This window comes from Aquarana catesbeiana, linkage group LG06 (genome assembly GCF_042186555.1).
Source record: "Aquarana catesbeiana isolate 2022-GZ linkage group LG06, ASM4218655v1, whole genome shotgun sequence".
Lineage (NCBI taxonomy): Eukaryota > Metazoa > Chordata > Amphibia > Anura > Ranidae > Aquarana > Aquarana catesbeiana.
The window spans coordinates 328,324,951-328,347,323 of NC_133329.1; the positions used below are offsets into that span (position 1 = coordinate 328,324,951).

General features: G+C 41.3%; 1 protein-coding gene across 2 annotated transcripts in view; it reads left to right on the forward strand.

The window, feature by feature from the left end:
• Nucleotides 1–22,373, forward strand: part of PDE11A (phosphodiesterase 11A) — a 988,141-nt gene that overhangs the window by 478,841 nt on the left and 486,927 nt on the right. For both annotated transcript variants that reach the window (XM_073633831.1, XM_073633832.1), the window contains 2 exons: nt 10,630–10,719; nt 13,927–14,067. In XM_073633831.1, the coding sequence (XP_073489932.1) occupies nt 10,630–10,719; nt 13,927–14,067 (231 nt within the window). The remainder of the gene's footprint in view (nt 1–10,629; nt 10,720–13,926; nt 14,068–22,373) is intronic.

Below are 22,373 nucleotides of genomic sequence, written 5' to 3' on the forward strand. Positions count from 1 at the left end.
CTGTGTTTAATGGGCACAGTGGCTGTGTTTGATGGCACAGTGGCTGCGTTTGATGGGCACAGTGGCTGCATTTGATGGCACAGTGGGGGCAATTAATGACACAGTGGCTGCGCTTGATGGGCACAGTGGCTGCAATTGATGTTTTTTTTTTTTCAGTTTGCTTGCACCTCCCAAAAAATTTTGAGCACCAGCCGCCACTGTACAATATACATACAGTATACACACACAATTACACATACACACACCAGCACATTTCACCCAAAAATCAGCCTGATTGAACACAATGCTGCCCCCATCTCCTGGCATGCTGGGACTTGTAGTCCCCCAGCAGCTCACATACACATTAGGTGGTAATACAAGAGAGGAGGGGACTGTGCCTGTGTAGTGGTGGGCAGCTAATGAGTAGGGAGGTGTAGTAGAGATTGGGGGAGACATTCAGGACATGTTCTTCCTCCAGGAGTATTGCACTTCTCACACACAAAATCGATCTAATAGCCTCAGAGACAGGAGGAGCTCTGCTAGAGGAAACACATCCTCCCTCTCATTCTCTGCTCACCAGCGTAATCCACTGACTAGAATCCATTTTGTAAAGCTCAGCCAGATTATCTTATCAGGCAGCAGCCCGTCCCACACTGCAAGTGGTGTCCCCGCCTCCCTCTGCTCTCCTCCAGCAGTCGGCATCTCCTGCTCCTGTGTCAAAAAAGCCACACTGTGGAAGGGGGCGTGTACAGCATGTTCCTATTGGCTGAGGGGGCAGTGCAGAGGTGGAGCAGATATAATCGTCGGTGTCGGACATTTCAGGGACAGATGTAAAAAAATACAGATTTTTACATACTGTCCCTGGTTTTACTGAGGCTGGCCACTGTGATGGGGCCCCCTAGAATTTCACTCTCCTTGGAGTGGCCAATACAGCCATAGTCTTTATTTTAGTTAATATGTACTACATACACCAGTTGAAATTACTTGTTTTTGGTATTCTGTTTGACATTTAAGCTGCTCGTCTACACAGCTGGGTTATTACAGAGTCCAGTAACAGAGTTCTACAGAATATTATAACTTCTGGAGATTTTTATTTGTTCAGTCAAGGGACATCCGTAACATCTTGTGGCCCAGTTTTTCCTATCTTATCTGCCTCGGGGAGTTGTTCCCTTTGCTTGTAAACAACATCTGTGCCTACAAATTTGCATCATTGTTTCACCATGGTTTTCCGAACTCAAATCACTATGAATATGACAGACATAAATAATAGACCGAAATGTAATGGGTGAAGTGGAAGCTAACCATTACAGTTTAACTATGTGAGGAAGGAAAGAGATGACTCATACACAGTCAGTGGCACATTGTACAGGTCACAGAACAGATGTCCTTTGACTTTCTGCCAATGGCCAAAAGTTTGAGGCTTTTTTAGAGCAGCTGGGGAACTGTAAGTATCAGCAAACTATTTCATCTCCAAGACTGCATAGAGTTTTGGTTTAAATCTTATAATTAGGTTATTGTGTTATTTTAAGCTATGGTTGCAATAATAAGCATGGTGCTGCAGTGTTTATTGGGTCCAGGTATTACCAAGGACACTATCTGCATGGAGTGTGTGTATTTCCCCTGCGTTTACACGGGTTCTTACTACAATTATATCTCACAACTCCAAAATATACTAGTGGGTTACTTGAATCATAAAGAAGTAGCATTAAACATGCAATAGAATCTTTGAACAAGACCCCCAAACTGTTTTATAGTACTGTAACACACACAGTACATTGTGGTGCAGATGTATTGTGGAGGCACATCGGGGTGTGATAGCGGGTGTTGCGATAACGCTTTTATTTTGCTGCACACTGCTGCAATACAAATTTGTGAAATTGGCCTCTGTAGTCCATGCTAATTTATAACTCACGATGCATTAACATTTAGCAAGTTTTTCAATCAGCCAATACACAAATAGATTTTTTTGAAAATAATTTTCTTTTCTAAAATACTTTAAAATACGTTTAAATTAATATACCATGTTGCAAAATTATGTAGAATTACTTTTAAATGTGGTAAGCATGGCCTAAGTAGAAACCAATTCTGTAGCTATGCTATTTAGTATGATGTTATTTTTCAACGGAGTTTGATTTGTCTGTATAACTGTGCTAGGGGTGGGCACTGTAACTACTTCTGGGGTGGTGATTATTGTAAATAGTTCTATGGCATTATGGGGTTGATTTACTAAAGCGGCAGAGTGCAAAATCTGGTGTAGTTCTGCATAGAAACCAAACAGCTTCCAGGTTTTATTGTCAAAGCTTAGTTGAACAAGCTGAAGTTAGAAACTGATTGACTACCATGCACAGCTGTACCAGATTTTGTACTCTCCAGTTTTAGTAAATCAACCCCAATAAGGCACTGATGTATAAGTGCAAAAAAAAGTTAACATTTTACTAAATCAGTTTCTCATCAAATACCTTTATAGCAGAGGTGTCCAACCTACGGCCCACAGACTGCATTCGGCCCAAGCTGGCTATGAATGCAGCCTAACACAAAATCATAATACTTACTTAAAAATGTTAATTTTGGGGGGGATTTTTTTGTAAAAATGCATTTACATTTGGCAAACACATATGGCCTAAGAAAAAAAAAAAGAAAAAAAAAAAGAGAAAATATCCTACTCTTTACATTCACAACTTAGTCATGTCATCAGTTTTTGGCAGCAAGCTATATTTGTGAGCAACTATTTTCAAGGATGCAGGACAATTTGCAATAAGCAAAATTAGAACCAAAATATCAGGTAAGCACCTTGAAAATCCCATCAGAATTGCTATTACATTCATAAAATACACACAAAAGAAAAAACTAGCAGGTGCACTGATCAACAGTTTAGTATAGCCCCGCAGTTGGCTATTGGCGATAGTTAGACAAGTCAAAGGGTGCTGCTGCTCTCTATGGATCCTCTGGGTGGCAGGAATACATCTAGACAAAAACACAAAAGAAGAGAGCACAAAGCCGCCCTAGTGTAACTCAGCTTTTATATGGTAAAGTTAAAAACACTACAATGGTCAAACTCACATTGTGTGAACAAGAACAAATTGAACCTAAAGCTAAAGTGGGACTTTAAATGAGGCAGTGAACTACACATACGCCTCCATCCCCGATACATTGAACAAAAGGGAAAACTAAATGGTGGGACTTTAAATGAAGCAACCACTACGTTGTAAAAACCAATCAGTATACCAATGTTTATTAATTGCAAGGTTTGTACATAACCCAAGGAGTAATAAATAATAAATAATAAATTCATATAGCAATGCACTAAGGGTCTAAATGAGCGGATCTAGACAATACAATGTAGTACACGATAAGTTCATTAACAAGAAAACAATGTATAGCAGTATAATATGTTAATGAACAATGGTTGACAGGATCAGGACATTCCACATCAATGCAAAGCTGATATAATAGTGTACATAGTTTTAACTTGGGTATGTAAACCCCAATGGTAACAACAACAATATTAGGGTATAAAAGCAAGGGTAGATTGATTAATAAAAGTAAATAAAGTATAATACAAATATTGGACATAGATACTGTGACAATGCATCATAGGAAAGCTCTACGCGTTTCGTGGTCATACCACTCGTCAGGAGCAGATGCAAAATTAGGGGGTATCTATAATGAAATACAATTACCAGAATGAGTATAATATAAAATATACAATTGTAAAAAATGTATAAGAAAGGGAAACAAAATAAAGGTCCCAAACATTCTCACCTTGTTAAAGTATAAAATATATATAAATATAAATGAAAATGGTATCCCAGGTAAGAGACATTATAGGGCACGTCAACCCCGGAAGCTGAGATGGAGAACCTCAAGGCACGGCACAGAAACAGTGACCAGTAGTGATTGTATGACAGGATGAGCCAATTTTTAACTGTGGTATATATAGTGTTTAGTATGAATCGTCTTGTAGCTAACTCCCAGAGGTATCTGTAGGAATCAATAAGTAAAAAATGGTAAAATAATAGAGTAAACCAGTTCCACAGCTAGAAAAATTGGAGAAAAAACTCCCCAAGATTGAAGTGTGTAAAAAGATAACAAGATAAATGAAAAATAAAAAATAATAAAAATTAAAAATGAAAAAGTGTAGAAAGTGTAAAAATAGGGAAGTGTAGAAATGAAATAAAGATGTGATTAAGGTATGTTTCTAGAGTGTAGTGTAGCATAGGTACCTGCATAAATAGGTGTAGATAGTTTAAAATCCAAAAACCGTGCAGCACTAAATGCTTAGTGAGGGAAGCCATTAATGGTGTGAGCATGAAGATATGTGGGGTTTAAATAGCGGCCGTGCACTAGGGGCAACCATCAACGTCACGCAGCGTAATCAAAGGGGGTGGCGCCGCCGTCCGAGCCACATTGTGTGCACGGCGTTTGGCGCCAAATTAACCTCCCTGGAATGCGCAGATGGACACACGTGTCAACGGAATGGCGTCAGGATATGACGTCATCCGTAGGACACGTAGGCGTGGCGTCGACCCACAGCGGGTGCCTACCCCACCCCCCGCAGGTGGGAGGGGAGGGAGAGGTCACGGTGCGGGTCGCAGCTTCCGGGTATGACAAAGCAAACCTCACCCCAAGCTGGTAAACATGGTCCCTGATGGAGGAATTGGCGTGGTGGCTAGAAAGGTCACAGATTGTAATAAAGTAGATAGAATGTTTTAGTGATCTGCTTCCATCCCTAGTTGTATACAAGAACAAATTGAACCTAAAGCTAAAGTGGGACTTTAAATGAGGCAGTGAACTACACATACGCCTCCATCCCCGATACATTGAACAAAAGGGAAAACTAAATGGTGGGACTTTAAATGAAGCAACCACTACGTTGTAAAAACCAATCAGTATACCAATGTTTATTAATTGCAAGGTTTGTACATAACCCAAGGAGTAATAAATAATAAATAATAAATTCATATAGCAATGCACTAAGGGTCTAAATGAGCGGATCTAGACAATACAATGTAGTACACGATAAGTTCATTAACAAGAAAACAATGTATAGCAGTATAATATGTTAATGAACAATGGTTGACAGGATCAGGACATTCCACATCAATGCAAAGCTGATATAATAGTGTACATAGTTTTAACTTGGGTATGTAAACCCCAATGGTAACAACAACAATATTAGGGTATAAAAGCAAGGGTAGATTGATTAATAAAAGTAAATAAAGTATAATACAAATATTGGACATAGATACTGTGACAACGCATCATAGGAAAGCTCTACGCGTTTCGTGGTCATACCACTCGTCAGGAGCAGATGCAAAATTAGGGAGTATCTATAATGAAATACAATTACCAGAATGAGTATAATATAAAATATACAATTGTAAAAAATGTATAAGAAAGGGAAACAAAATAAAGGTCCCAAACATTCTCACCTTGTTAAAGTATAAAATATATATAAATATAAATGAAAATGGTATCCCAGGTAAGAGACATTATAGGGCACGTCAACCCCGGAAGCTGAGATGGAGAACCTCAAGGCACGGCACAGAAACAGTGACCAGTAGTGATTGTATGACAGGATGAGCCAATTTTTAACTGTGGTATATATAGTGTTTAGTATGAATCGTCTTGTAGCTAACTCCCAGAGGTATCTGTAGGAATCAATAAGTAAAAAATGGTAAAATAATAGAGTAAACCAGTTCCACAGCTAGAAAAATTGGAGAAAAAACTCCCCAAGATTGAAGTGTGTAAAAAGATAACAAGATAAATGAAAAATAAAAAATAATCTATGTCCAATATTTGTATTATACTTTATTTACTTTTATTAATCAATCTACCCTTGCTTTTATACCCTAATATTGTTGTTGTTACCATTGGGGTTTACATACCCAAGTTAAAACTATGTACACTATTATATCAGCTTTGCATTGATGTGGAATGTCCCGATCCTGTCAACCATTGTTCATTAACATATTATACTGCTATACATTGTTTTCTTGTTAATGAACTTATCGTGTACTACATTGTGACGATTCATACTAAACACTATATATACCACAGTTAAAAATTGGCTCATCCTGTCATACAATCACTACTGGTCACTGTTTCTGTGCCGTGCCTTGAGGTTCTCCATCTCAGCTTCCGGGTTGACGTGCCCTATAATGTCTCTTACCTGGGATACCATTTTCATTTATATTTATATATATTTTATACTTTAACAAGGTGAGAATGTTTGGGACCTTTATTTTGTTTCCCTTTCTTATACATTTTTTACAATTGTATATTTTATATTATACTCATTCTGGTAATTGTATTTCATTATAGATACCCCCTAATTTTGCATCTGCTCCTGACGAGTGGTATGACCACGAAACGCGTAGAGCTTTCCTATGATGCGTTGTCACAGTATCTATGTCCAATATTTGTATTATACTTTATTTACTTTTATTAATCAATCTACCCTTGCTTTTATACCCTAATATTGTTGTTGTTACCATTGGGGTTTACATACCCAACTTAAAACTATGTACACTATTATATCAGCTTTGCATTGATGTGGAATGTCCTGATCCTGTCAACCATTGTTCATTAACATATTATACTGCTATACATTGTTTTCTTGTTAATGAACTTATCGTGTACTACATTGTATTGTCTAGATCTGCTCATTTAGACCCTTAGTGCATTGCTATATGAATTTATTATTTATTATTTATTACTCCTTGGGTTATGTACAAACCTTGCAATTAATAAACATTGGTATACTGATTGGTTTTTACAACGTAGTGGTTGCTTCATTTAAAGTCCCACCATTTAGTTTTCCCTTTTGTTCACATTGTGTGAAGATAGATACAGTATAAGGATTCCACTGTGGCCGCACTCCTAATACCCCCTCAAGATCCCGACAGTGGAAGTGAGAGCCATGGATGTTCAATCTAGCTGCCCAGATCCTGGCAGCACTTCCTAAGCTATCCACCACCACGCTCCACGTGCAGATCCTAATGCGAATGCGCCTGGTCCAGCTGGCACTGCTCTCCGAGGACACACAAACCCACACAAGCAGGATGCAGGGGGGAAGAGTGTGTGAACGTCACACAGTTTCCATGACAACGCGTTTTGGAGGCGTGGCCTCTTTGTAGTGTTTGTAGTGTTTTTAACTTTACCATATTAAAGCCGAGTTACACTAGGATGACTTTGCGCTCTCTTCTTTTATATCTAATACATCCATAGAACCAGATATTAATGCGTTTATGAAAAACAGTGTCAAATATCACACTACTTTTATGTTGCCCTCTTACTTTCATAATAAAAAATATTGCAAAAAAAGAAAGCTTTATTACACAGATATTATATTCATTAGACCTTATCTATATAGTGATTGTTAACTTGTGATCTGCCAGACTTTTTCTGCTCATCCGTTATCCTTATTGTTAGTGTATTTTTTGTGTAGCCAAAGACAATTCCTCTTCTTTCAATGTGGCCCAGGAAGGTCAAAAGGTTGGACACTGCTGCTTTATATGACAATATAACTTCACCTTAGCAATGTGAACCACTGCAGGGAGAAGGTTAAGAAGTTTTTTTGTGATCCCTGGTTAGATGAAACCAGCAGTTTTGTTCACCTCCTGCAAACCCTAACCCATAATCAATGTACCTTGGCCTATACCGTATGGCTCTGCACCCAGCAATCTTGATTTACTACTAGCACTAAGGCCTACACACTAGCAGCTTTTTTTTTTTTCAACCCAGCAGGACTGAACAAATAAAAACTGACATCTCAGGAGGAGCCGATGTACTAATTATACCATCTTAGAACAGCGATCTCCCCTGCTGTTCTATTGTGTTCTGACAGGGGGATGGCCCCCTACCAGAACACTTCGGTCAGAGATCTCAGCCATTGGCTGAGAGCGCTGATCGCCCAATCAGCAGACCTTTTTCAGTCATGACCGACTGCAGTACACACGTACTGAATGTTGGCCAGTTTCTATTGAACCGAGCAATGCAGTCTGACATTCGGCCCGTGTGTACTAGGCTTAAATCTCAGTTCTGACCTAAGTAAAAGTTCTTATGACCTGTAATGGTCACACCATAATAAAATGACAACAATCCTTCCATCTCTGTTGCCACCATGGCTTTAGGTGTACACTGAAGGTGGAGCCCCACTGTATACTCAGCTTCTTTTGCATTGCTCATAGAGGCAGATTGCAAAACAGCAATAAGATAAGGGCGCACTGACCTAACGCATTACCAAAATAAATTTTATTTAAGAATAAAAGCAACAAGTGTTATGCTCACAAATGCATGGCATGCATATGTATATCATAGCAAGTGAGAACAATCGCCTCCAGGTTTGCTGTAGTCAACCAGTAGTATGGGAAGACCAGGCAGCTTCCATAATGGCCGACACATTTCAAGGGAGCACCCTCTTTACCAGAAACAAAAAACTGGCCATGAGAGGCAGAACAAGGACGTGTGTCTGTGTGAACACACACATGCCAGTTCTATGAGGAGAAGAGAGAGAGATTGTGAGTTCCTACAAGCTGGAAACCACAATATAGTCTTTCCATCCCCCACAGTTAGAACACACACATAGGGAACACAGTTAACTCCTTGATCGCCCCCTAGTGTTAACCCCTTCCGAGTGACATTTACCCAGTAATCAGTGCATCTTTATAGCACTAATCGCTGTATACATACCAATGGTCCCAAAAATATGTCAAAAGTGTTCCTGATATATCCGCCATAATGTTGCAGTCCTGATAAAAATCGCAGATCGCCGTCATTTCTAGTAAAAGAAAAAAAAAAATTAAAAATGCCACAAACCTATCCCCTATTTTGTAGACGCTATAACTTTTGCGCAAACCAATCAATATACGCTTTTTGTGATTTTTATTACCAAAAATATGTAGAAGAATACATATCAGCCTAAACTGAGGAAAAAATTAGCTTTTTTTAAAAAAAAATTTGGGCTATTTATTACAGCAAAAAGTACAAAATACTGTGTTTTTTTCAAAATTGTCGCTCTTTTTTTGTTTATAGCGCAAAAAATAAAAACTGCAGAGATGGTTAAATACCACCAAAAGAAAGCTCTATTTGTGGGAAAAAAAGGATGTCAATTTTGTTTGGGTACCACATCGCACGACTACGCAATTGTCAGTTAAAGCGACGCAGTGCAGGATCGCAAAAAATGGCCTGGTCATTGAGCAGCCAATTCTTCCGGGGCTGAAGTGGTTAATGTATTTCACTTTTACGCACAGTACAAAAAAATAACTTAGTAATTGGTGATGAAAAAGTGACGCAAATACATGTGTTTGTTAGTGTGCATCAAACCTTCCAGACCTGATGCCTGTATTGTATAAGTGAAATGCTTTAGGTTTGTTATATATGCTGCAATTTAATCCATGTATCATAGGCTATATAGATATTGGAAGTTGTGATTCCACCCCCTAATTATTTGAGGGGGTGGAGTATATTAATGTGGACACTGCATGATACGTGTATACTGTATATGTGCACTTAAATGAGTGGTTGGTCATTCACTGCTTTGATGAAGCGCTGATTAAGAGGGTTCTCCCTTGAAACGTGTTAGCCATTACAGACGCTACCTGGTCTTCCAATACTACTGGTTGACTACAGCAGACCTGGATGTGATTGTTCTCATTTGCTTGATACAGTATGCATATACACGCCATGTGTTTGTGAGTTTAACACTTGTTTTATTTTATTGTTAAATAAAATTTATTTTGGTAATGCGCTAGGTCTCTGCACCCTACTCTTGTTGTTGTTTTGCAGCCCATAAGGATACCCATTGTCCTGATGGGGCATTAAGGCTTCTGGCACTGATGAAGAATCCATTTACTATATTAGATTGTAAGCTCTTCTGAGCAGGGCCCTCTTAATCCTCTTGTATTTTATTGTATTATAACTGTATTGTCTCCCTTTTATATTGTAAAGCGCTGCGTAAACTGTTGGCGCTATATAAATCCTGTATAATAATAATAATACTATATACCTCTAAGCTTACCGCTCAAGCGCAGGAGAGCAGCTTTTGGATTACATTGTCAGCACAATCTGTGTGTCATGCCCGCTGAATGTTTTGCAGTTCCTCCCAGTGTTACTTGACTAACTTATCATCTTGAGTCTCTGAAGGGATCCTTCCTCCCAAAGTGTCACTTCTGAAATTGAGAGTAGGACAGCAAGATCGTGTGACCTGAACTTAAAAGACAATTGTATGGATTTGCACATTCCGTGGAAATCTCTGCTGAATTGGGTCTTTAATCCGTCCTTGAATTCCCCTTTAATTTTTAAAATTGTCATAGAGGAGTCTTTTCCCTGTTTTATTTTATAGTAAAGCTGCGGTTTTCATTAAACCTCTGTGCAAAATCAGTTTATATCAGTATTTGACTATGGTATGCCGAATTAAAAAAAAAAAAAACATTGCGAGTGATGGCCTATAGTAAGAGATGAGGGTCAGTATCAGAAGATTATATGGTAATTTCAGCAGCCAGTTTTTATTTGTTGGATTTTTTTTTTTTTTAAAGAAAACCTGTTGATATCCATTGCACATTGCTTTTTCTATGTATTCATAACAGTTATTAGCCACATCATACACAGTATGATTTTAGTAGCTTCTTTTTTATTTTTATGTTATAGGTTATGCAGATGTACCTCCCATTCTGTGGAATTGCCATATCCAATGCTCAACTTTTTTCTGCCTCAAGAAAGGAATATGACAGAAGTCGGGTGAGTGTCTTTGAGTGTTTAATCGAGTAGACATATTGGTCTTTAACAGTAATGAAAAAAATATGGAATGAATCAAGTATATAATTAGGTTTTAACAACAAGTAAAATTGAAAAATTCATGTCAATCAATCAGCAATCATCCTTAAAGTAGAAGTGCAGCCAAAGCTTGTTTGGCTGTACTTCTCCTATGGATCACTGGAGTGCAGTTCATTTTGCACTTCTGTGACCCGTTTTCAGCAGAAAGCGGGCTGAAGTCCTCTCTCTGCTGACGTCACAGAGCTGGTCCAGGCTCGACGTCATCACGACCATGGAAATCGGGATCCACCAGATCCCTGGACTGCCACCTGGCTCAGCCTCTCAGCGAGCCACTGATAGCCTAAACCAGCCGCTCCCTCCACAGCCCAGGGCTCCAGTGTGCGAGAAGGGGGCAGAGCAGAAAGCTGCTGATTGACAGTGACCAGCTCTCTGCTCACAGAGCTGTGAGAACCGAGCAATCAGCGGTGTTTGATCGCTCGGTTCTCAGTGTTCGAGGTGCCAGGGGACAGATGCAGTATCAGAACGATGCTGTATCCACCTAGGTAAGTATGAAAAAAAAAAAAAAAACATACTTCTCTTTTAACTGCTTTGGCTTCTGTAGATTGATAAAAGTTGAACTCTGGTTGGTTACTGTTGATATTTAATATCATAAGAGTTGTGTGCTAAATAGGGATAAGCAGAATCGACCTGAAGTCTGGATGTTAATCCAGACTTCACTAAAATCAATGGCAGTTGAATCTTTCAAATCAATTCTGACCATTTTAAAGGCTAATAAAATACCATAGCAGCAAGGTGAAGTACAAAAAATGCTAAATTTAAAAAAAAAAAAACATGCCTGGGGATGCCTTAAACTTACTTTTGAAGTGATACACCTATACCATGTATACAGCAAAACTGAAATTTACAAAGAAAAAAAAATGCTTCTTAAAGGGGTGGGTGGCTGACTCATGGCCATGATCATATTTTGTGAATATCATTGACTAATTATGGCCATGACCATATTTAGTCAGTGGTGTTAGCCACCATCCACATCCCTATGTTTACATTCAGCTGTCAGCTGAGAATCTTCACTGACAGCTGAATAGCTGGGTGAGGTTGTGTTACTGATCATTAGGAAGCCGGCCCCTGCCAGCTCTCTAACAAGCATCCTGAGCTGGCAGCTTTCACATTTAATGCCACAGTAATAATACTGCTCTTAAACGTTTAACCGCTTCAGCCCCAGAAGACTTTGCCCCCTTCCTGACCAGAGCACTTTTTGCGATTCGGCACTGCGTCGCTTTAACCGACAGTTGTGCGGTCAGGTGACGTTGCACCCAAACAAAATTGACATCCTTTTTTTCCCACAAATAGAGCTTTCTTTTGGCGGTATTTGATCACCTCTGCGGTTTTTATTTTTTGCGCTATAAACAAAAAAAAGCGATAATTTAGAAAAACGCAATATTTTTTACTTTTTGCTATAATAAATATCCCCCAAAAATATATAAAAAAACAGTTTTTTCCTCAGTTTAGGCCTATATGTATTCTTCTACATATTTATGGTAAAAAAAAATCGCAATAAGCGTATATTGGCAGTGAAGGGGTTAATACTGGGGGGCGATCAAGGGATTAATTGTGTTCCCTAGTGTGTGTTCTAACTGAAGGGGGGAGGGGACTGTGTAGGGGAGATGACAGATTGCTGTTCATACTCTGTATGAACAGACGATCTGTCTCTTCTCCCCTCAGAGAACCGGAAACTGTGTGTTTACACACACAGATCCCGATTCTCAGTGTGTCAGCAGCGATCGCAGGAGCCTAGCGGTGATCACTCACATCGGCTCCGGGGAGAGCAGTGGGCCCCTAGTACCCACAGGGCGAAGTGACGTAACATAATGTCGTTTCGTCCAGCCGTGCCATTGCGCTGCATTAAAATTGTAGCGGCTGGTTGGCAAGTGGTTAACTTACTGCTGCAGCCAGAGACTGGGTCTGCAGGTAAATGAACAACTCATTTAGTTTGCCCCTTTAGTAAGTTCAAAATATGCAAAGTTTGCCCCAAATTCAACGCCGGTCAGAATCTAAAGCTTATCATTACTATTAGGACTTCTTCTCTTCCCATATAAGTCAGTGAGAAGGCAAACTCATTTTGAAGCAATTTCATGCAACTTAGAAGTAGGCCAAACTACAAGAAAAATGCAGTTATAAAATAACTCCTAAAGTTTATTGTTGCCTGTGTTCTGATTCAGGAGACTATTCTATATGTATTTGATCACCATTGTGACCTAGGGAAAAATTCAAGATTTTAAAGTTGTTCTTGGAACATGGGGTAAGATGAAATCTTCCAATCGGGACACCTGCTCCAGGGACAACTGCCTGAAAGGAGATTTCTCCTCATTTTGTAGATTTTCTCAAATTTCCCCAATGGTACCCAAACAGGAAAAAACAACTTAGCAGGTTTTAACCCTTCCCTACTTTATTCAAAGCTAAAATTACATTTTTGGCTGCAGATACAGTTTAGGTCCCATGCACACTGGGCATTTAGCCCCAGTGCATGGAGCTCTGGGGTTAAGCCATGGGTGGAAGGAATTGGTGTCCCGTCCAGCCCTGCTGCCAGCAACCTGTTAAAATCTATGGGAGTCTGACAGCTGTTGCGGCTGAACGGAGCTGAATGCTGCACCTAGCTGTATGAACACTTAGGGCAGTATGTACCCAGGAACGAAAGCCCAGACTGCAGACTTCTTGTGTTCTGGTCATTTTTCCCGGGGGGCAAACTGCCCTAGATGTTTGTACCACTCCATGCACCATCCAGCCCTGTCCAGCCACATTAGCTGTCAGACTCTCATGCATCGAGGGTAAATAGCCAGTGTGCATTGGAGCCTTTAAAGCAGGAATATCTAAACACAGGAAAAAGTCATCTGGGAGGCATAAACTTTTTTTATACTTCCCAGATGACTTCACCTGTATTTAGAAAATGCAGGAGTACTTCAGTGTGAATGAGGCCTAAAAGATTACACTTACAAGTCTATTAGATAACAATGCATATTGTTTTTTAATTCATTAAATCATATAATCTGTTTTTATATTAACATCTATTATAACAAAAATAGAACAATACAGTGCACAATGCATATGATTTGCACATTAAGTCAATAATATTGTCCAATAATTGTTAATGAAATGGTTTCTCATGTTACACAGGCTTTGCTGGAGGTCGTGAATGACCTGTTTGAGGAACAAACAGACCTGGAGAAAGTTGTCAAGAAAATTATGCATCGGGCTCAGACACTGCTGAAGTGTGAACGCTGTTCTGTGCTGCTTCTGGAGGACATTGAGTCACCAGTGAGTTGTCTTCCAAGTTTAATATCATTCATAATTAATGCTTGGGAAAGCATTCCACAGCTGTCAGGCGGTGTTGTTTTAGAAAGTTTAGGATAGTGTTCCATGTACTACCCTTGTAAAATCAACAGTGGTGTAAAGTTCCACCTGACATATGCTCCTGCTGTTGTTGCCAACGTTGGATCAATATGGAAACTCAAACAACTTCAGACATCAGCTCCCACAGCACTCCACTCCTTTACCAGTGAATTAACATTGTCTTATCTGAAACGTTTTTATTTAGTAGTGGTATATATATTTGCATATATAAGAAGGCTAGTATGGTGGCCTGAATTTATGGGAGGAGTCCGGAGGGTATTTCAGCAGCTCACTCGCCCATGCTCTTTGTCGATTCAGTGCCGATACTACATGTCACTGGGCCGAGTCTTCCCAGCTCACCTCATGTTCGTGAGTCAAGTGCATTGTGGCTTCTCCGTTTGTGGTCTTCGTTGGCGGTTCCCGCTCACTGTCGCAGATAGTATTCGAACCTTTTCGTAACATGTGCAATCTTGCGATTCATTATGCTTCCTATCCTGCATCCCTTTCGTAAAAAAACTGCCTCCAAGTTGTTGTCGCTCATGTCCCGACATCATTGGGCACAGGCGTAGTACATTCGTAAGTTCCTTCTGCCATACATACGATTCATTTGTAAATCCAAGCCTCTGAACCGCTGTCAGGCATTGTCCAATATCACTCGCCATAGGCTTTACTGGTTATAAGATTCACTGTCCATAGGGTGGCCGTCTCATCCATTTGGAGATGAACATGTATTGTTTGTATGGGTTCTGTGGCTGATTGAGGTGGTAATTAGACCCACCTGGTGCCTTGTCTGCACTTGATTAGTCTGGGGGGCTGGGTGGTTGGTATGTTTTCGGTTTCAGAGCAAGGGGTGGCATACACTCTACAACCAACTCATATCAGATTAATTTTATACTCCTTACTACCAATTTGTATCGGATTAATTTCATACATTTTACAACTGATTCGTATCAGAGTCATTTCTCTTTACAACCGATTCGTATCAGATACATTGCATACTTTCTACCGTTGCCATTCCTTGTATCCCCCATGCCGTGTGTTTTATTTCCTGCATCAGAACTTACGAATCATTTGTACACGGTTCTCCTCTAATTTATTTACCAAACCAAAGTTATTTGGTGTGCGTCATGCGCCACACCACACTCTTCGGATGTGTTGCACTCCCGCTCCAGTCCAATGCGAACCCAGTGGCACGGTTACTGTCACAGGTAGTAAGGTAGTATTCGTTACCGTGTTTTCTCATGTAAAAATTTGTTGCCTCTCCCGTGTTCTGTTCCCCCAGGGGAACATATGAATCATTTGTACGCACATCTCGCGTTCTATTTTCTACATCAAACCTTGTTGTTTTGCCTCATGCATGGCATCACGCCACACCTTCCTGACACCTGTTGAGACCATTGCAACCGTGCAAATCATCTCAGCAGCCTGACACCCTTGTTAATACCCTTGCAAAATGCAACATCGTCTCAGTAACCTCTCACTTGTCAAAAAAAAATAATAAAAAAAATAAAATAAAATAAAAAATAAATAATAAAAAATAATTAATAATTAAACCCCCCTTTGTCACCACGCAATCTTGGCCCAGCAACCTGACACCTGTTAAGACCCTTGCAACCACGCAAAATTGTCTCAGCAGCCTGACACCCTTGTTGAGACCCTTGCAAACACAGTACCGTCTCAGCAGCCTAACACTCATCGAGACCCTTGCAGCCAACGCAATACCGTCTTGAGCAACCTCCCACTCATCAAGACCTTTTGTGACCAAGCAGTCTCGACCCAGCAACCTTACATTCATTGAGACCCTTGCAGCCAGACAAATCGTCTTAGCAGCCTGACACTCTTGTTGAGACCCTTGCAAATGCAATATCGTCTCAGCAGCCTCACACTCATCGAGACTCTTGCAAACACAATATTGTCTTTGCAAACATGACACCCATTGAGACTCTTGCAGTCTTGTAATATTGTCTCAGCAACCCCTCACTTGTCGAAACCCTTGCAACCATGCAACATCATAATAAAGAAAAAAAAAAAAAAAAACCTCATACTCATCGAGACCCTTGCAATATTGTCTCAGCAGCCTGACTTTCACTGAAACCCTTGCAACCACGCAATATCGTCTCACACAACCTCATACTCATCGAGAACCTTGCAACCATGCAATACCGTCTCAGTACCTGACTGAGACCCTTGCGACCACGCAATATCGTCTCAGCAAACCAGACTGAGACCCTTGCAACCACGCAATGCCATCTCAAAACAAACCTCATACTCATCTAGGCACTTGTAACCACGCAATATCATCTCAGCAAACCAGACTGAGACCCTTGCGACCACACAATATCGTCTCAGCAAACCAGACTTAGACCCTTGCAACCACGCAATGTCTTCTCAAAAAAAACCCTTCATGCTCATTGAGACCCCTGCAACCATGCAATATCGTCCCAGCAACCTGACACTCACTGACACCCTTGCAACCACGCAATATCGTCTCTAGTAGTATAAAACACTTTGCGGCACGCATCTACGTGCAAATCCGCATACAAACTATTTTGCAAACACACCTCAGTGGCAAACAAGCAGCCACACGAACACGCAGCGGCACCCAGTTGGCCATTCATCTCCAGTGGCACGCAGGCCACTCATCTTTTCTCTGTCTTTCTCCCTGAGTTTAGTTCAGGTTTCCATCCGGCACCAGGTTGGACTTTATCTCTACAGGTAAAAAAATATAGGAGGGGAAGAACATACAGTTCGCATCTTCACCAGGGTCAGTCGCATGACAGGGGTGGGCCAGTTCATTTCAGGTAAAGTCACACCAGGCCCACCGTCAGACAGTTATCCACCACCTCGATGACTTCCTGCTCATCGAACAACCAGGCACACCAAAGGCAGATCTAGACAGGTTGAGAATAGTCTTTAGCAATCTCAATGTGCCCATAGCCGAGCAAAAAGTGGAAGGCTCGGCACACTCTATCACCTTCCTAGGTGTCACCCTGGACATGCGTGCCATACTTGCCTCCCGACAAACTAGCCCATACCAGGACAGCTATCCACGACTTCAGCCGGTCACAAGGGTGCACCATGAGGCAGTCACAATCCTTACTAGGGATGCTGAACTTCGTGATAAGGATTATTCCTCAAGGACGGTCCTTTACATCACAGATTTTTAGTTTTTCTCACACCAGTGCAAGAACCAGACCAAATTCTTAAACTAGACCAAGCAGCAGTAGCAGACTTAGCTATGTGGGACAAGTTCCTCACCAGCTGTAACAGCATTTCAATGTTCATCCTGGCAGTGTCAGCTGAGCCACCACAGGTGGTCATCGATGCCGCAGCCACCATTTCCGGCTGCCACTGGTTCGCCGAACCTTGGCCCCCAGAAATTCTCTTAAATTTCTGCTTTCACCCAGTCTTCATCACTCTTTGAGCCGTATCCCATTGTGGCAGCTGCCCAAGTCTGGGGCCACACTTGGACACGACAGACAGTTCTCTTCACCATGGACAATCAGGCCACAGCCGACATCATCAATAAAGGTAGATCCATTTCTTTCCCCTCATGTCCTTCCTGCGCAGGCTAGCGCAGCTGTCACTCTGTCACCAGTTTAATATTTCTGTAGACATATTCCAGGCAAATGCAATTCACAGCTGATGCGCTGTCCCATTTCAACTTTACTTTGTTTTTCCAGCAGGAGCCTGAAGCTGACCCCACAACTACTCCTGTCCCACCCTAGCCATTGCTGACGATGGAATGAAGTTGCATCTCGCCAACCCAACTTAGCTCAATAACCACTCCTTGGCATGCAACACACTGAAGGCCTATCGCACTGCTTGGAACACTTACATAGAGTTTTTGGCCTCTTGCCCCAGAGCAACAATAGGTGATGTTAAACACATCCTAGCCTTTATATCATATTGCCACACACACAGCTGGCCCTTTATCACAATACTATCAGGCTATACATAGCCGGCGGCCAGCATTTCCTGTCCTTACAGAACCCCAGTAAACCGTCAGTATTCTCGGCCCTTGCAGTCAAGTCCCTCTTACGGGGCATACTGATGCACCAACCTGTAGTCAGTGGCAAATGCCTACTTATCACGAGTGCCCTCTTCAGAGACATGTCTGAAATCCTTACTCGTTCTCCGTTTGGGGCTTTGCCCAGCCTAGTTGTCCAAGCGGCCATCTACCAGGCTTTCTATGGTATCCTACGACCTATTGAATTTACCGAATTTCAGATACTGCTCCGACACCACCTCACTTTTGAACCATTACACCTTTCATCTCACAGTCTGCAAAACACAACAAACCGGCCTCGGGGTTGACATCAACCTGTCTTAGACTAACAATGCCTGGTGCTCAATAACGGTGCTCGACCGACTACTGTCCCATCTACCCAGCCAATCTGATGGTAGCTCGTTGCTACCCTTTCTAACCAGCCCCCTGACTGGCAGCCAGTTTATCAAGCATGTCAGGATCCTGCTAATAAAATAAAGTGTAGAGGGCGCTCTAAAACAAATAATAATTGACTGGACAAAGGTTAAGCAGTTAAATAGACTCAAACAACTAGCATTGAATAAACAAAAAAAGTGCAATGTGCCATAAATACTTATATATAGACAGGTGATGAACTCAAGTTGTATAGACAATAATATGGGCCAAAAAGGCCATAAAAAAAGAGAAGTAAGTCCCAAAATCACAAAAAAGATCCAAAAAAACTTCTGTGTTAAATTCTTCCAGGCAATAAAAATAATGAATAATGCTTCACCGACTGATAAAAATACACCCAACGTGCTCCTTATATGTATTCTGCTTACCAGAGAATGGTGACCCCTTTACTTAAAAAGCAGGTCAGATAAGCTTTAGCAAGATAATGCTTGCTACAATGGTGAAGACTGTGGATATAAGAAACCCCTCCTCCGCAACGATCATGGATGAGATATGTGAAAAGATAATAGGAACCAATAGCGTAATACTGTTTATTTAAACATTTTTAAAAATACAAATGCCAAATGGCTGCTTACATGAGAAAGTGCCTTACCCCGGCACTGGGGCTGCAAGTGTGTGTGGTGATCGGAAGGTGCCTCGTGGCTAGCCCTCGTAGCTGGCGTGCATTCCACTGTCCAGCCCGGAACAACCAAAGGGACCGGAAGTAGCGTGAAGTAATGTGACCAAGTACCGCCTCAACGTACGTTTCATTATTACATCATCAGGAAGCGTGCTTGGTCACTAATGGGCGTATGGTTATATAGTGTGAAGACAATACACACTGAGGTCGGAGGGAAATTAAATAATAAACAGCCACAGTGCCGGTTTACATTAATTAAGGCTAGCTCAAAGTTAGGATCCTCCTAAGCAACTTGGGCTTCAACCCCAGTCAGTTCTCTTGACATTCCTTCCGGATTGGAGCAGCCTCAGCTGCCTCCCAGCAGAGTACCAGACCATGTAATTAAGAAACTAGGCCAATGGAAGTCCGCTTGTTTTGCCACATACCAAATCATCAGGAACAAATGGCACAAAACTTCACCAAGCTGGCCCAATAACCACAAGAATCAATAAAGAGTTATTCCCCTCTCTGAGTCTTTTGTCCCCTTTTCTTGGCATACCGACCAGACCACCAAGGCACACTTCAGGTCTATTTATGTTGTAAGTCTTGTCACGTGTTTATGTGGTCCACATCTCTCTCAGTCATAGGGCCACGACCATAAATAAGAAGGCCATTACGGTGACCTGAATTTATGGGAGGAGACTGAAGGGTATTTAAGCAGCCCACTCGCCCATGCTCTTTGTCGGTTCAGTGCACGATACCCTCCCGCCCTTCCCATTTTCAGGGCACTTCTCAGCACATCCTTCTTCATAAACTACCCATTACTTACCTTGGGTATGCATCCTTTTCTTGGCATACCGACCAGACCACCAAGGCACACTTCAGGTCTATTTATGTTGTAAGTCTTGTCACGTGTTTATTTGATCCACATCTCTCTCGGTTATAGGGCCACGACTATATATATATTTATATATATATAAATATAATATATATATTTATATATATATTATATATACAGTATCTCACAAAAGTGAGTACACCCCCATTTTTGTAAATATTTTATTATATCTTTTTATGTGACAACACTGAAGAAATGACACTTTGCTACAATATAAAGTAGTGAGTGTACAGCTTGTATAACAGTGTAAATTTGCTGCCCCCCAAAATAACTCAACACACAGCTATTATTGCCTAAACCGCTGGCAACAAAAGTGAGTACACCCCTAAGTGAAAATATCCAAATTGGGCCCAAAGTGTCAATATTTTGTGTGGCCACCACTATTTTCCAGCACTGCCTTAACCCTCTTGGACATGGAGTTCAGGGAGGGGATCATGCTCTGCTTCAGTATGTCACAGTACATGTTGACATTCATAGTTCCCTCAATGAACTGTAGCTCCCCACTGCCAACAGCACTCATGTAGCCCCAGACCATGACACTCCCACCACCATGCTTGACTGTAGGCAGGACACACTTGTCTTTGTATTCCTCACCTGGTTGTCGCCACACATGCTTGACACCATCTGAACCAAATAAGTTTATCGTGGTTTTATCAGACCATAAGACATGGTTCCAGTAATCCATGTCCATATGGAAGAGTGGCAAGAGAAAGCCATTGTTGAAAGAAAGCCATAAGAAGTCCTGTTTGCAGTTTAACCACTTTCTGACCGCCGCACGACTATATACGTCCTAAGTTTGAACGGGGATATCGTTGTTATGGCAGCAGCTAGCTGCCATAACTCCGGTATCCCCGTTTTCGTGCGGCGGCCGGCTTTCAGATAAAAGTGGTCCCTGCGGCGGATTCGCCGCGAGATCACTTTTATCGGTGGCGGGAGAGGGGGCCCCCCCCTCCCGCCGCGATCCGGTGCCCTCCGCCGCTTACCAGAGCCGTCGGTAGCGGCGGAGGCTATCGCGTCCTCTGCCGTTGTGTGTCAGGAGATGAGTGAGGCCAAGATGGCGCTCACTCGTCTCCAAGATACTGCTGGGCGGAAGCGACGTCAAAACGTCACTTCCGTCCACTCCTCTTAAAGGCATATTTTTTCAAATGTCATTTTTCTAAATGACTTTTTTTTTTTTTTTTTTTTATTGCATTTTAGTGTAAATATGAGATCTGAGGTCTTTTTGACCCCAGATCTCATATTTAAGAGGTCCTGCCATGCTTTTTTCTATTACAAGGGATGTTTACATTCCTTGTAATAGGAATAAAAGTGACACAATTTTTTTTTTTTTTTAAACAGTGTAAAAATAAATAAAATATTTTAAAATAAATAATAAAAATAAAAAAAAAAATTTTTAAAACCCCCTGTCCCGACGAGCTCGCGCGCAGAAGCGAACGCATACGCGAGTAGCGCCCGCATATGAAAACGGTGGTCAAACCACACATGTGAGGTATCACAGCGACCGGTAGAGCAAGAGCAATAATTCTAGCCCTAGACCTCCTCTGTAGCGCAAAATATGCAACCTGTAGAATTTTTTAAACGTCGCCTATGGAGATTTTTGAGGGTAAAAGTTTGACGCCATTCCACGAGCGTGCGCAATTTTCAAGCATGACATGTTGGGTATCAATTTACTTGGCGTAACATTATATTTCACAATATTAAAAAAAATTGGGATAACTTTACTGTTGTTTTATTTTTTTATTCAAAAAAGTGAATTTTTTCCAAAAAAAGTGCGCTTATAAGACCGCTGCGCAAATACGGTGCAAAAAAAAGTATTGCAATGACCGCCATTGTATTCTCTAGGGTGTTAGAAGAAAAACCATATATAATGTTTGGGGGTTCTAAGTAATTTTCTAGCAGAAAAACCTGTTTTAAACATGTAAACACCTAAAATCCAAAACGAGGCTGGTCCTTAGGTGGTTAAGAGAAGCCATGTGGGGGACAGAGCAAACATGTGGAAGAAGGTGCTCAGGTCAGATGAGACCAAAATTGAACTTTTTGGCCTAAAAGCAAAATACTATGTGTGGCAAAAAACTAACACTGCACACACCATCCCCACCGTGAAACATGGTGGTGGCAGCATCATGTTATGGGGAAGCTTTTCTTCAGCAGGGAAGGAAGCTGGTCAGAGTTGATAGGAAGATGGATGGAGCCAAACACAGGGCAATCTTAGAAGAAAACCTATTAGAGTCTGCAAAAGACTTGAGACTGGGGCAGAGGTTCACCTCCCAGAAGGACAATGACCCTTAACATAC